This window comes from Ranitomeya variabilis, chromosome 7, assembly GCF_051348905.1.
Source record: "Ranitomeya variabilis isolate aRanVar5 chromosome 7, aRanVar5.hap1, whole genome shotgun sequence".
NCBI classification, from domain to species: domain Eukaryota; kingdom Metazoa; phylum Chordata; class Amphibia; order Anura; family Dendrobatidae; genus Ranitomeya; species Ranitomeya variabilis.
The window spans coordinates 215,217,131-215,234,071 of NC_135238.1; the positions used below are offsets into that span (position 1 = coordinate 215,217,131).

The 16,941-nt window shown below is 42.0% G+C and overlaps 1 protein-coding gene across 21 annotated transcripts in view; it reads left to right on the top strand.

Moving 5' to 3' along the window:
- Positions 1 to 16,941, top strand: part of BAZ2B (bromodomain adjacent to zinc finger domain 2B) — a 330,703-nt gene that overhangs the window by 248,086 nt on the left and 65,676 nt on the right. For 16 of the 21 annotated variants that reach the window (XM_077272878.1, XM_077272883.1, XM_077272879.1 and 13 more), the window contains 5 exons: positions 881 to 1,039; positions 1,395 to 1,579; positions 3,909 to 4,097; positions 8,568 to 8,960; positions 15,431 to 16,052. In XM_077272878.1, the coding sequence (XP_077128993.1) occupies positions 881 to 1,039; positions 1,395 to 1,579; positions 3,909 to 4,097; positions 8,568 to 8,960; positions 15,431 to 16,052 (1,548 nt within the window). The remainder of the gene's footprint in view (positions 1 to 880; positions 1,040 to 1,394; positions 1,580 to 3,908; positions 4,098 to 8,567; positions 8,961 to 15,430; positions 16,053 to 16,941) is intronic. The other 5 variants (XM_077272876.1, XM_077272885.1, XM_077272890.1 and 2 more) reach the window with 2 other exon arrangements.

Below are 16,941 nucleotides of genomic sequence, written 5' to 3' on the forward strand. Positions count from 1 at the left end.
GCACAGCCTATGTAGTATACAACACAGCCCATGCAGTATATAACACTGCCCACGTAGTATTGCACAGCCTATGTAGTATATAACACAGCCCATTCAGTATAAAGCAATGTGGGCACCATATTCCCTGTTAAAAAAACAAACAAACAAGAATTAAAATAAGAAATAGTTATATACTCACCCGCCGACGGCTCCCGGATCCAGCCCAGGCCTTTCGCGCACCTCGCGCGCCGCTCCGGTCCCAAGCGGCAATAACACATGATGATTTAGCGGTCTCGCGAGACCACTACGTCATCTCCGGTCGTTGCCGCAATGCATTCTGGGGACCGGAGCGGCGCGCGAGGAGCGGGAAAGGCCTGGGCTGGATCCGGGGGCCGTCGGAGGGTGAGTATATAATGATTTTTTTATTTTTTTTATTATTTTTAACATTATATGTTTTTACTATTGATGCTGCATAGGCAGCATCAATAGTAAAAAGTTGGTCACACAGAGGGTTAATGGCAGCATTAACGGACTGCCTTACACCGCGTTATGCCGCAGTGTAAGGCAGTCCGGTTAACGCTATGTGGGCATTGACTGGGGGGAGTAGGGAGGGGGCACTGACTGCAGAGGAGGAGGCAATTCACGGCGACGCGGGATTTCCGTGACAGACAGACGGAAGTGACCCTTAGACAATTATATAGTAGATATATATATATATGTGTACTGTGGATATATATGTACTGTGCCTTGAAAAAGTATTTTTACCCATGAACTTTCCCACATATTTTACATTACACTCACAACTTAAATGCTTTTTTATGTATGTGTCAAATATGCCTTGTCTACAATGTCCATATGATATACAATATGTAACGTAATTAGAATTTTTAATTTTTCCGAGGTGCAGAATGGTGGAGAGCGGCCGATCCGCACACCCGCGCTGCTTTCTTCCCCCCGTTGCTTGGAATCCCACCCATATTTACTCCCCCATCCCAGAACCATGACTCCTCCTTTCATCTACGGAGCGCTGGGAAAAATAACCGTGGAGGAACTGAGAAGGGTACGGCATAAAATGTGCACGTGTCTTAGTTGGTGATTTCGTGTTAATCCTTGAACTTGTTGATTAATAATTTAGGTGGTTTAATGAAATAAACGTCCAATATAATTACAATTATCGCTGTTTTATCAGCCACTTGTTAGTATGCTAATTACAGTTATTAGTTAAGCTATACAAATGTAATTAGGGTTTGCCTTGAGTACATTTCATTTGTTTCTTTCAGTGTAGTACATAATTGCATTCGGTATATTTGTTTGTTCTTTTGTGTATTGTCTTGATGATTTTTTTTTTTCCATTTCCTTTTTTCTGCATTTTCCCACTTTTTTCACTTGCACTTGGGCTGTCTTCTTACCTACAGGCATGAATGGATCTATAAACGGAGGTAGTCCCACACTAGTTACTAGTAACTGTGCCCCTGTGTTATCAACCACTACCACAAACAGCCCAGGACAAGTAAAGAACGTAAGCACTGGAGTCGGGAGCCGTGCAAGCAGCCAGGAGCAAAGCAAGTCAGATGGCAGAAGTGAAAAGAATAAAGATAAGGTTCGATTTGCTAACATGAGTTATACTATATGTGTTTCAGTTTTTTTGATAATTTTAATAAGAGCCTTAGTCCTATCAGCAGGTGTTGGTAGAAGGGAAAGATGGTGGTCTCTGTGGTCAGACCCTCCACTGTTCAGCAAGTTATCTCCTATTCCTTCCGATACGTAATAATGTTTATGGCCCTGATATACGTTAGATGGAAGTTGGCCGAAACTAATAATTTCAACCATAACGAACGATTGTTGGCTGGATCTTTGAATCGAATGCATGTTCGTTTCCACCGACAGCCAGCTGATGAACGTTCACAATTGTTCAAAAGCTCAATTGGGTATGTTGGATTTTTTTTAAGCCAAGCATAAGCACCAACTGTATCATTGGCCATAAAATTCCAACATTTCCTATCCAAAAATTGACAGTCCATATTTCTCATGTATATCCGGGCCTTAAATGTTAGAAATAACCCTTTAATTAAAGCTGTCCATACATTTTTGATGGCTATTCCTCCCGACCCATATCCCCCATACATATGCACATTTGGCTGAGCGTTCATGTGTTCCCAATAGGGAGAGTGGAATAGTCTGCTGACAGACACCCTTCGTGGTGTACAGCTCTGGAAAAAATTAAGAGACCACTGCAAAATGTTCAGTTTTTCAGATTTTTCTCTTTATAGGTATATTTTTGAGTAAAATGTAATTTTTGTTTATTCTATAAACTTCTGACATGTCTCCGAATTTCCAAGCAATAAATTTTGTATTTTTTTCCAACAAAGGAAAATGGTCAAAACAAAATAAAACCCTCCGTGCTTTCAAACCTCAAATAATGCAAAGAAAACAAGTTCATAATCATTTTTGAAACAACAATACTAATGTTTTAACTCAGGAAGAGTTCAGAAATCAATATTTTGTGGAATAACCATGATGTTTACTCACAGCTTTCATGCGTCTTGGCATGCTTTCCACCAGTCTTTCACACTGCTTCTGGCACAAAAATGTAAGCAGTTCTTCTTCGTTTGATGGCTTGTGACTTTCCATCATCCTCTTGATTACATTCCAGAGGTTTTCAATGCGGTTTAGGTCTGGAGATTGGGCCGCCCATGACAGGGTTTTGATGTGGTGGTCTCTTAATTTTTTCCAGAACTGTATTGTCCTCCCCGAGAACAAAGTATTAGGGATGTTGAAATTCAACTTTTTTTCCCTCCAACATCAACAGTCACGGAAGACTCTGGGCACCACTATACAGTAGATGGCCAGCAGGATCTGCGGAAATTATAGGGTTTGGTCTAGACTCAATCGAATATAAATGGCCACCTTAATATAACCTCATATCCATAACATGATAACCTTTTCCTGTTCGCCCACCTGGAAAAGATGTCAGGTATACACATCTTTAGCCAGAATTGATAAAAAAAATGAATGCCACTGGTGCTAACTGATAGTACTTTACAGGTCCCCTGCCACAAACATGTCTCTGAAACCACAGGGTTAATATCAAATATAAGAAATAAACTAGGCTATTGCGCAAGGTGACAAAACATAATATCCCACCAGGCAGTTACAAAGATTATTTCACAATTACTTTAATGGATGTTGATATACTAAATCCTAAAACTGGCAGCCCAGACTTCACATGTCCATAGGTAAATAGAAGAAAGTCATAAGTCCATATCCATAACATCCATTACCTCTGGGCTTGACATTGTGAGTTTAACTCCACCCATGCGTCTGAGATAGTTCCCTGGCCAGCAGCTGCTATCCCAATGATGGTGACGCGCACAAGGAACTCCGGATGCAGATGGTGACATCACCCCAAATAGTTACAAAGTCCTGCTAGGTCCAGCACACTGCGTTATCCAATGGATAGGGACTTTTGACTTTTTTTTATTTATCTACTGACAGTTGAAGTCTGGACTGCCAGTTTTAGGATTTAGTACATCAACATCCATTAAGGTAATTATAAAATCATTTTTATAACTGCCTGGTGGGCACCATGTTTGACGGTGGGGATGGTGTTTTCAGGTGCCCGGTTGGATATTATACCTTTTCACCTAGCCTAGTTTATTACTTATATTCTGTAGGCAGAAGTGTCTTCAGACTTTCCTTCATCTGAGATAAAAGCTTGTTTGCAGGCAGCCCTAGCCCTGTATCTAAATACCCTAACCAAGGCAGAGTGGTTTATTAGTGTTCTTCCTGGCATCCAATGTCAGGGCACAAGCCTTGTAAGATCCCTCTCTTTCACCCTCCACCCATTCACCCCTGACTGAGGACTGTGTTTTATTTGATAATGAGTGTTACATAAATTCTGTTTAGATATCACTTATTATTTTCTGTAGCAGAAACAAAGGAAAAAAACAGTTGAAAGTTCCAGTTCCAGCGATTCTGGGTCTTCATCCGATACATCTAGTGATGGAGCCAGTAGCAGCGATTCTGATGACTTAGAGGAAGAGGACCAAAGCATAGAAGAGAGTGATGATGATGACTCCGAATCTGAGAGTGAAGCACAAACTGAAAAAAAGAGCAAGGTACAACTCCTATACTCTTCCTTGGTCCAAATGTATAAAACAGAATTTTTCCATTTAGGAAAATCGCCAACCCCAGGGTCTGTGATCAGAGCCGCCAAGGGACAGTGGCATGATAAATACCTTCTGTAGGCATGCTCTATATATAAGAAATTTCTCACTTGGGCTAAACTATCAAAAAAAGCAAAAGAGAAAACCGGGGCTCTTCTTAGTGCTGTATGTCTTGGCTTATCTGGCCTGAAAAGGTAATTTGAGGAAGACCACTCACCGTGTTATGTGCAAAGGATAGGCGCCACATTATCGAAGGCAGATCGACATCTCCTAGAAGGTGATGGCTACTGTATCAGCAAAGGATGATCCTCTTCTCCTTTCCTGGGCAGGGGTAGAAGATGGATCTCAGTGAATGGCTCTAAGAACAGAAAGTTGCATTTAGCCTCAGGAACTTGAGGAATATCTTTCAAGGAAGCGCCCAAGGTTAAAGGGAACTTTTCTTTATTTAGAGATATATGGCCAAACCAAACTAAGTGTTTTGTTAGGTAAGCCACAGGACTACAGGAGAAATCCGGCTTTGGCATATTGATGCTAAGACCACTCAAAACAGGACCGTGAGCCCCATTTATTATTGCATTTGCGCTAGTTTTTTTGTCAAGTTTTTGGTGCTCCGCACATTTTTTGTGTGCACCAAATTCATCTTGCATTGTCTATTTTATATGTCATTCCAGGTTATTTTTCCATTCACCACTATAGTTGGGGTTTAGGGCTACTAGATATCTTTCCCTGATTCATCATTTATGACTTTTTAAGGGTACGTGCCCACCTTCAGGATGGCCGGCGGTTTGGACGGAGCGGCAAACCCGCTCCGCCCTAAGCTGCACCCCCTTCTGTGATACGATGATGCCGGATGTGTTCATTGCACACATCTGGGATCATCGCACCCCACACATAGGGCCCTGTGTTTTACCTTGCGGCAGCGCAGCGTCGACGCAAGGTAAACGGACATGCTGCGATCTTAAAAGACGCGCCGTATGTCCGGAATCACAGGGCCGCCGGGTGCGTGTTACCACGCATAGTGGAGACGGGATTTCATAAAATCCCCTCCACTATGCTGTAACATCTGGACGCTGTGTGTTTGACGCTGCGGCTCTGCGCAGCGTCAAACACGCAGCGTTTCCTGAACGTGGAAACATACCCTAAGATGTCGCAAGAAAAATCACTCCAAAAACAAGTGATGAATCGGGTTTCCATATCTTCCCTCTGATCTCTGGAAATGAAGACTAACAGAGCTACAATTGGTTAGGTCAAACGCTAGCAAAATCTTCTTGGAAAGATCCTGGGGCAGCTTCATCAAGACTAGCATAGCAGAAGCATTCACTACGCCGGTCTTGACAGAGTACACAGCACCAAATTCATTTAGAGGTGCACGCTACACGCAACTTAATGACTTTGGCACCACTTCAAAGTGGCGTGCCCCTCTATGTGCTACACCAGAAATGCTACTTCAGTCAGTGACTGAAGTAGTATTTCTGGGGTAGAAAACACCAGCAAATTTGATTAATTAGACGGGGAACGCGGACATGCCATTTCCACTGTAGTGACTCCACAGCTCCACCCATTTCAGCGGAACTGATCCAAATTGGCATGAAAATTTGATGAATCAGCTCCACTGACGATGTCCCCTCGTTTTCAGTTGACATCTGCAGTCATTGAGTCTCAAAAGTCAAGGTGGAAGAGGGTGTCCGATATAGAAAAAAGTAGAGAGCCATTTATCAGATAAGACTAAATAGACTCATAAGGACATGACATTTTATTTTAGCAAGTGAAGTGATATGCATCCTAAGCTAGCAGTCCTCAATCATTGCATGCAGAAGACCATTTATGAAGTTATGCTCTGGTGCTGCCTCTTGTCTGTTGGTCCGTTAGCAAGCTAATCAATAATGAATTTAGCAAATTACCCAGATAATGTTCCTTAGTTGGCTCCAATCAGTTAATCAATTCTCTACTATTTGTTAGTTAACTTCTTAATCCAGGCCTTTGAATAGAGTTCAGCCTGACAAAGTAATTTAGAGAAAATACACCATAAATTAATATTAATATGTCATTACATGGCACACTTTAAACATACAAGTATTTTATAACGCTTTAACCTTTCACTGGGTGTAATCTGCTCCTATATAGTAAATGTAAACTAGAAAATAGCTAATCTAAGGCTTCATTTACCCTGGCCAATTATCAGGAAACCGATATTATTATTTATTATTATAGCACCATTTATTCCATGGTGCTTTACATGTGAAAAGGGGTATACATAATATCAAGTCACCGATTGCAACTGGTACAGGAGGAAAGAGGATCCTGCCCATGAGGGCTCACAGTCTACAAGGGATGTTCATGAGAATGCTCATTGCACGATAATCTTGCAGTCTAAACAAGCTGCCGATCACCAGACGAAAGAGGAAAATGCTTATTCATAGGATGAGATGATTTTTAAGTACGCTTAAAAATCATCGTTCTCGGCAGCGCATTGTCCTTGTTATACAAGATGTGCTGCAGATAACAATGGCAGTCTACGTGATCAGTAATAGATTGTGCAGTGCGCATGGAATTGTCTAAGCAGGCTATTAAACATGCGCCGATCAGCTTACAGGTAACATATTGGTGATTGGTCAATGTAAACGCACTTTAAAAAGTTGTAAAATATCCCAATGATCATATGGACTTTCAGGGTTAATGGATCTGACAGTACTATACCTCTGTGCAAAAGCCATATGTTTAGTGCTAAGGAGGGCTTAGATTGTATCCCATAAGATTGGAAAACCTTTTCATTAGACCAAATAGCTGTTCACAATTCTTTTTTTAATAGTATCCAATGAGATCATTGAAGCTATAACTACAGCCTAAAAAGTATAAAAGTGTTAGTTTTAGGCTTTGTTCATACATCAGACTGAACAAGTAAATACAGAACTGTGAGTTCATGAAATCTCTTTCACTAATATTGCATATCTCTCCTCTGTACAACTACTAAGCATTTAAAGATTTACTGTGTAGTCTCTAAACATTGCCTTAAAGGTGGTACACACCCAAGGTGGTACATTATTCCCTATCTGTAAGGTCTCAGTGGTCAGACGCCTGCAGAGTACCACCTGAATGGAGCAAAGGTCAAGCATGCACAACTCCACTCCGTTCAGACGGTGCACTACAGAACCCCATTTTGGGGATCGCTGAGGGTCCCAATGGTCAGACCTAAAGTAATCAGTATGTTATCTATTATCCTTTAAAGGTAACATCTACCCATTAAAGGGGTTATGTTGTGAAAACGATCAATATTTAGTAGTCAGCTGAATTGGGCAGTTCTGGCTTTTAAAAACCCTGGAATTGAGAAGATATCACTGGATGTCCTGTCTGGTGTAGAAATATAGTGTTGCATCTCATTGATCTAGACCATGTAGAGTTTGCCACATTTGTGAAGAGTGAGGACAGAAGGAGGCACAAATACTTTGTAGCTCACTGCGCTATAATAGAAGATCCCAAGAGGAGACATCCAGCACGACGTACAGTACAGCCCATTAATTCTAGCTCTTGGCTTGCAAAGCATGTGACTATGGAGTAGTTCTGGCTAAAATATCATGACTTTGGTTCTCCAGGCTCCAGATACATTTTATAGTTATAAAACTTAATTGTATATTTGCTAACTTGTAAAGGGCCTGTTCTCAACAGAAGTCACCAACTGCAAGAACCCGATGTCCAAGGATTGTATTCCACCTGATGTTTTTTGTTTTGCCATCATTCCTTCCTTTGTTCATTTGCTTCGTAAGTGCAAAGTCAAGCAACTTTCCAAGTAGTCTTCATTATAAACGTCCTACCATTTTTTCTGCTGCACAATGTCTGTAATTTCTTTATCAAATTTGTTACATTTCCTTGTCTCAATCTTCAAGATATCAGCAGTGAGGGAATATTGGGTTGTGCACAGATCTCCACAATATGTCTAGGGGGAAAAGTAGCTACAGTCTCAGGAAGAACAGAGAAAACCAGCTATACAAAATGAAGAAAGCACATTAAGATGAAATAATTTACAGGATAGAAGCTGTCCAGACACATGCGCTAATGAGGACAGCAGCATCCTGGGTGTCCAACCTATATTACTGGGAGAGACACACTCACAGGGGAAAAATCTAAAACTTAGATGAATACCAGGGGGTCTGAAAATGAATGAAGGATTGAAGATTAAATTTTCATGCATTTTTATTAGCGAAGTATAACAACTAACATATGTAAAAATCACTTTTTCTATGTCAAAGGTGTCCAAAGTACTGAATGATTCAAAAATGTAGGATTTATTTTCAATTACAAATGGAAAAAAAAATCTTCTTAGTGTTGTTTGTACAGGAACTATTCTGGGGTCGGTGTTAGGAGCACAGCTGCACATTCGTGTCATTATTCTTTAAGAAATCTGACATTTCCTTTATTTATTTTTAGGTGCTAATTCATAACATCCCTGACCTGAAAACAGATGGAAAACAAGTAGAGAAGTTGCCGGAGAAACGTGTACACCAGCAGTTACCTCTTATTCCCGACCCCCAGAACCGCTCACCATTCCAGTCCCAGCAGAAACATCCTCAGGTTCTGTCCCAGCATCTTCCTTTTATATTTCAAAGCTCTCAGGCCAAGGAGGAGGCTGTGAACAAACACACAAGTGTAATACAATGTACAGGACTGGTCTCCCCCACCAAACCCTCTAGTTTGCTAAATCAGTCCAATAAGGATGTCAGCTCGAAGCTTGGAGCTCCCTCTTCTGATGGACTCAAACCAGGAAACAAAATTACCTCTGAAGAACCCATGCCACAACCCAGCGACTTGAGAATTAAAAGGGTAGGATGATTCACTTTATTTTTTTGCTTAGCTATAAATTTGCATCTCAGGTGCCTCAGAGTAGAAGGTGAGCAAAATACAAGATTATGGTCCATATTTACTTTGCCAGAGTTTCGCACAACTGCCTAATTGTGCAAAATGGGTGGTTTACATGGAGGACATATTAACAGTAAAGGGTCCCAGTTGTGGCACATGGCTATGCACTGTATAGACAATCCAGCAATTCCCATGCTATTTCATAGTATGCCAATGACCAGAACTCTTTGAACCAGCAAACGAGTTCAGAGCAGATGACTTTAGCTCTGAAGTATGCAGAATTATGAATGCAGCTCTTGACAATACTGTGTAGGCTGTAACTGACAAAGCAAAATGTGTAATGCAGTACAGCTAACAGTTTACCTCCCCTCAGGGGCGTAACCATCCGTAACCTCTTCGACTGGCCATTGCGGAAGGGGGACTACCAACGTCGGCACCAATTTCTCCCGAATGGAGACGCACATGCAGCTAAAATGTATTGTGGCGCAGAGACCCGTGCAATACATGCTGGCAGCCAATGAGACGCCGGCAGGAGATGTCTGCTTGCCCGTGATGGACTGTGCACGGCAGTGACGTCATAAGCTGCCCGTGGTGGCATGCAAATGTCGGCTGCTGGCTTCTGCATCGGCTAATGAATAGGAGGCCACACGTAGTAGGAGCAGGTTATCGCGAGAATAATCATTTGTTTCATTTTAATATGTTCTGGAGAAGAATGTAAAAGGCCGAGGATTGGGGGCTTTATACCAGGAAGGGGCTCCCAGGATGGGGGACGCTATTCCTGGAAAGGGCCCTGGATGAGGGCATATTATTACAGTAAGGGGCAGGATTGGGAGATTATTACAGGAAGAAGTCAGGATGGGGGTCATTATTATATGGTGGGTGAGCATGCATGTCTTTATAGAATGTAGAACGCAACAGGGGCTATTATATCTGACCAACATGCAGGTGGGGGCCCAGGTTCAAATTTTGCATCAGGGCATATCGGACTCTATACGCCACTGCCTCCCCTGTTGATGGTCTGCACAGGAGAAAACTTCAATCCCGGCCATTCAACCCTATAGGTGTTAAAGCCAATAGCGTTTGCATCACTTAAGGGGGTAGTGAAATGGAAGGGTCCTCCTTTTGTTTCCCCATTCGCAGTTCCAGCAACAGGAACGCAGTAGTGACACACTTCAGTGCATTGTAGGCATACCGGTCCGGACTCACCTTTGATCAACTCCCAGCAATATTTCTGGCTATTTGTGGTATGTTAAGATCGGACAAGGAAGCAGAGACCCGCGGGGACCAGGTAACCATTGGAGCAGCTGCGGAGGATCTGAGAGGATGATTGCTACTTTTATTTTCTTTAAACATTCTGAACCCTTTAAAAAAATTGTTGTTTTTTTAACCCTTATAAAACATACATAGGATGGGGATCAGTTAACCCATGTATCCTACAGTACACATCCCATATTTAGAGACTCAACATATGTTGATAAATTACAGAATTTAGCAAAAAGGTGAATCTGGGGTCAGAGTTGGATTAGGAACCAGGAATTCGCTGTGGTCTATGAGGCTCTCTGATCCGTAAGTGATACTAATGCTTCTTACCTGAAGATCTGTTGCAGCTCTCTCTAACTGTAAAATGACTTATAAATGCGGAGTCTTTATTTGCTCTTTGTAGCCCTTAAAAATACAAATGTTAAAAATGCGGCTCCGCCACCAGATATCTGCTACCGTGCACTCCCTTTAAAATAGCTCCGAGATTCCCGCTGTGCCCTTCAATGTCTCACAACAGGACACTCAGCGAGCAACGGAAAAATAGCTTCTTACCCCGAAAATGGGTATTTCAACTATTTTTAGTGCCGATATTTCTGAATATATTACTCAATGGCCACAGAAGATGATAAAGCAAGGAGATCCTTTGAATTAATGTCCATGAAAATGCAAACGACTAATTCACTTGGTGACGTGTAGCCGAGGTCTGAGGCATGAAGTGCCTCATAAATGTTGACAGAGTATTTATAAATTGCAATGTCATGAATATTTTTTTTATTCCTGTGAATTGGATAAACACATAAGGTTTTGATTCCAATCGGGACCCAGAGCCCTTCATTCTTAGACCGGGGTCACACTTGCGAGTGCAATGCGAAAAACTTGTGCGAGTCTCTCGCATCAATACCCAGCACTGTCGCCGGCACTCGGGACCGGAGTGTGTGGCTGCATGTATTTCTATGCAGCCGCAGGCTCCGGTCCCGAGTGCCGGGTATTGATGCGAGAGACTCGCGTGAGTATCTCGCATTGCATTCGCAAGTGTGACCCCGGCCTTACTCTGCTTCTGTTCCATTCCGTTATGGATGCCTATTAGTGATGAGCGAACGTGCTTGGATAAGGTGTTCTTGGAGCATGCTCGAGTGCTAACTGAGTGTCTTTGGTGTGCTCAAAAAATAAGTTGGAGTCCCCGGTCCTGTATGTTTCGAAGCTGTTCGACAGCCACAACACATACAAAGATTGCCTGTTTGTTGAAGAGCCGCGAGACATGCAGCCACGGAGACTCGAACATATTTTTCGAGCATGCCGAAGTCACTCGGTCAGCACAGGAGCATGGTCAGATAACACCTTATCCAAACACGCTCGCTCATCACTAATGCCTACATATTCTCTTTTCTTTGCAAATGCTGCTGTATAGCCTGGGTCTATTCAAGACATTAGTCAGGGGCATAAGCTGTGATGCAAAGTTATAACTGGGCACAACTCCTGGCCGGAGACAATTGTGCGTTCCTCTATAGGTGACTGTGTTATGATAGACTGTATAGGGTCTATAAAACCTATATATCAATTATTCTTTTGACAGTATAAAAAAAAGTGGTTACAGATTGCAAGCTGCCACCTCTGTGAACATATTAGAGTGCCATGGTATATCTGGCATAGCTCATGAGCATGGTGCACTGACATACCATGCCGATCTACTACTTGGTGGTATGGCCATTGCGCTTCTTCTGCTGGTACCACTCTACCACTTAATAGGTATGCCACTTGACTTAGTCCAAAACGACTTAATTGATGTGTAAAGCCAAGAAACAGCACTGATTTCTGTTATGATCTCAGGCTTAGAGGTTACGAGAAACATGGTTTTAGGCGGAGTCCACATCTTCGTTGGAGGTTCTATTAGGAACTTTGGTCCCCACTTCCATCAGAAGTATTAGCATTATTTTTCATGCTTCTGACAAAATGTTAGATTCCATCGTGGAACCGGGCATATCCAACGTCAAGTAAGTGAAGTCCAATCATTTGCTGCATATGTCCCATGTGTCTTGATCCCATTCACTACGCCACAGTTTATGGTGCAGATGCATAGAGGCCTAAAAATCTTTGGGGAGCCATATTTTGCTTTTTACCAACGGACCCACTTACTGTAAGATTGGGAAGAGATGAGAGCCCCATGGAGCTGGTCAACACAGCGGAACTCAATTGACCTCATCATAAGCCAACGAGGTCTGATGACCAATTTCCATAGAGCAGTGGATCCAGGTCTTAGTCTCTGTTTGTGAGCCTAAAAATCAGTCTAGTAGCAAAAACTGGCTTGTTATCCATGCACCCACTGACTATAAAATAGCCCTTTAAGCCAGTATGAAGCCACAGATCTAGTGGTCTCCTGAATGTAGTGAGGTAGGCCTAGAATAAGTCTGTTATTTGGTTGAGACATTATGACTAGACCTTAGTAAAGAATTACTTGTAAATCTCTAATGAACGTACTTTGACCATACAGTTCGTAGGCCAGTACCACACGTCCGACCAGCCAAGAATGCGTAAGGCTGTGTTTTTTACACATCACACAATCATGGTCCGCCATGTCCAGACTGACCACGAGTCTCTTGACCCAAACTCAACAACCTTACATATGCCTATATCCATGAACGCTCCAGACCTCATGTTCGGTACTCAGAGGGTGAATGTCGGACACGTGAAACCAGCCTTAGACATTCTTGGCTTCAGTCCTTGCCCAAAGAGAGAACAATATTTAACCAGAAATATTGCTATCGGTGTCCTTTTAAGCATGAAGTCATTGTTTGTCTCAGGCGAAGTCTTGAGAAATCGATACAAATTCCTCAGGGTTTATTCAGATTCTTAAAAAGAAAATACAGGACATTCTTTTTTTTTTTCCTCAGGAATTACAAGAATGTTTTAAAAGTCTCAGCTCAGAGTTCATTGTGAAGAACATTACCATCCCTGTCTGCAAACGGGCAGGGACAAGGCTGGAGAGAAGTGCGCACTTTATCTGATTGCCCTTTGTCCCAAGCCAATAAAGCAGAAAGATACCTCATTACCGGACTCCTCTTATACCGGGGCTGTTTCTTAGCTGACACCTCGCTACAAGAGCTGGTTGCCGAAACTTCTATCTAAATGGGAATTATTTGCCGAGGAAATGGCTGTATTGCCTTGTTGGGTCTGACACACTCATAAATCATCGCAATAATCTCAACAGATAATGACTCTTGAGAAAATCATCTATTCAAACATTGTAAAAGATAAACTGAATCGGACATGGTGTTACCTCAAATTACCCCATGGGAGACATTTCGTGTATTAGCCCTAACCATGCCTGCCCTCTTCAGCGCTGTCGAAATCAGTAAGGAGGCTAAGTGCAATCAAGACCTACATAGAAGTCATTTTATTCATAGCGCGGAGCCATCCATCTGGGCAGGATTCTATGTATGGGGCACGCAGTCTACATTGTATTGGAAATAAAGGTCTGCAGAATTTTAATGACAAGCCAGGACTCAAATTTACATAGTTACATGTGCAAATAAGCACTGTAGACACTTAATGCGAACCTGTCCTGTTAACACAAAACCTGATCTCGCAGCCCAGATCCCCAAAAACATGTTAAAACTTCTTTTGGTGCACATACCAGTATAATATGTCAAAGAACTGTTACGATTCTCATGCTCTGCAATTTGCCAACATTTTTTTTTTCTAGTGGGCGGTTCCTATCCCTAAGCATTCTGTCAGCACTACAGGTGTAGGACCTTCTTTTCTTCCACACCTGCCACTGTAAAAATTGCAAATTTAATAACTTTGTTTTTTAATAAAAAAAAAAAAATACATGTTACAGAACAGAAAAATATCCCGATTTTATAAAACAGGTAATTTTATATGATATTTTGACTTTAAAGCATCACTGTTATCAAAGTTTTTTTTATCCTATCCTTAATATATTGCAACCATCATATGATATAACACTGTGTACTTGCAATTGCTCATTTTGCCTTTCTATACAGATAATTATTCTCTTTTTTTCTTCTCTATGTAGAAACAGGAAGTCTCTTTTCTCTGCATGAGTCTCATCCCAATTTCAACTCCTGACCCAGCTGCTCCCTCCTCCCCCTGCCAGGGACTTTTGCAGTGATGATGACTCTTGAGTCATGCAGGGAAAATTGACCTCCTGTTCCTACGTAGAGCTTAGCTAGTCAGTTTGTAATCACGTGATGTCAGAGACCTAATGGAAAAGAGAAGAATTATCTGGGTAGAAAGTCAAAATAAGCAATTGTAAGTGCACAGTGCTATGTAATATGATGGCTGCAATATATTAAAAGGATAACAATTTTGATGGGAGCAATGCTTCTTTAAGTGTACTTTCTAATACACAAATTACACCTGGACCCCAGTGATCATGAGAACGGGAATAGAGCCCCCCCATTGGAGTGGAGAAGAGGTCGCACATGTGCGCTGCAGCTCTATCCAAATGTCGCACACTGTTCTGGTGATCCGTTAATCAGCAAATGATCACCCATCCTGTGAACAGGTGATAGATTGGGATTTAGCAATTTTGCAAATGTTCTCTTCGTAAAAGTGTTACATATTCAGAAGGCTGGACACAGCACATGCAATGACTCACACAGTTTAATAATAACAAAATTGGGTAAATGTACAATCCGCAGGTACAGCAATGCCTCTCAACCTTTGCTCTTGGTTTTTTTTTTTTTTTGTACCTGCAGTAGTGGTGACATCGTAGTGCACGTGACCGCTGCCGCCAATCACTGGACTCAGCAGTTATGTCACTGGAGATGGCACGCGTCAGAAGAGCAAATAGATTGCCTGCAACGGTCATGTGCACACGGTCACTGCTGCAGCCAGTCAGCAAATGCTGGAGACAATGAAGGAGAGGCAGCACTGGTCAAGGGTTAGTTATCCTAATTTTATTCTCTTTAACCCAGGCTATTAAAGAAAATTAATCCAGGAAACCCCTTTAAGGCACCGATTTAATCAGGATTATGGCTCGCCATTACTGGGGGTTGTAATTCAGCAAAGTGATTGATGTATATAAGAGGGAGAAACGTGAAGGTGCTGCTCTATAGAGAGCATGGGGGTCCATATACTGTTTTTTTTCACAGGAGCCCATATGTCACTGTCTGTCTGTGTTTTACAGATTATTTTGTTTTGTTTCTATGCAGGATCACCACAAACAGACATTCCCTGCACAACTAACCAAGCCGCAGGACAGCTCCAAACACCCGAAAAAGACAATGGTATCACCACTAGTCCCCAGTCCCATTCCCAACTCCGTATCTCACCAAAAACAGTCCTTAGAGAATAATCACTCCAATCCCTTCTTAACAAACGCTCTGTTGGGAAATCACCAGCCAAATGGAGTCCTTCCCTATGTTATCCAGGATGCCCCCCTGGCACTCACCACCAAGTCAAAGCGGGAAAGTAAAGTAAGTGAAAGTATGGCGGTGACCACTAGCGCCCAGTTCTCCACTCCCATCAACCTGACATCCTGTGTGAAAAAGAATTCATCCAGCAAATCGGTCTTGAGGTCGAGCGGATCCCCCTTATTACAAAGTCTCTGCAAGGAGAAAACTCTGAACAATAACTCACCAGCAATAAAAACCTCCCATCACGTAAATGCTGCAAAGTCTTTACTGGACAAGTTTCGAGGAACGGACTCTGATATCCCCAGCAGCAAGGACTCCGATGACTCCAATGAAGAAGACGAAGATGAGGACGATGATGATGAAGACGATGAAGAGGAAGATGAAGATGACGAAGACGATGATTCAGACAGTCAGTCTGGTTTGTGACTTGCTTATATTGAGGATTTTAGTGTTGGCTTAATGAAAGATTTTATATTATGTACTCACATTGGTCTCTTTGCCATTGCAAAAATACGATAGCGGGGCGTGCAAAGTTTTGCTACTTTTACTATAGATACAAGGGTGCAGCATACGACAGGGTGGTACATTAGGACAGTTTTTTTTTCTCTTAATATTATTCTTAATATAATTTTTTTATTTTATCTTTTTTTAATCTTTTGAGATTTTTTTTGTTTTTGTTTTGTGGGGGATGATTTACCAGCTGGTGTAAAAATATGTACAGAGCGTCATCAAGGGGTTAGAGAAAAAAGAATCCAGGCTAAAAGTAAATTTACAGTGGCCCATTATCGAACCTTTGTGCCATGTTTACAGTCCCTAAATGAGTTTTCTCATCTTAGATGTCTATCGGAGTCCCAGATAAAACGCTCCGCTTTTTTAGAACTCCTGTAGAAGTCAATGGTCTTGTAACCTCTCCAGTGACAGAGAGGTGGGGAATCAAGGGACCCATGTTTTCTAGATAAATATGAGTAACAGATGATATCCGGCATCTATCAGAGATTTAATAAATATCTAACATTAGAATATACATTTAGGCTATGTGCACATGATGCGGATTTGCTGCGGATCCGCAGCGGATTTTTCCGCACCGAAACGCTGCAGATCCGCACTGTGATGTACAGTAAAATGTTATTCAATGGAAAAATTAAAAAAAAGCTGTGCAGATGGTGCGGAAAAATCAGTGCGGAATTGCTGCGGATTTCAAAGAAGTGCATGTCACTTCTTTTGTGCGGATCTGCAGCATTTCTGCACCCCTCCATGATAGAAATCCGCAGTGGCAAAAACAGCAGAAAATCCGCACAAAATCCCCA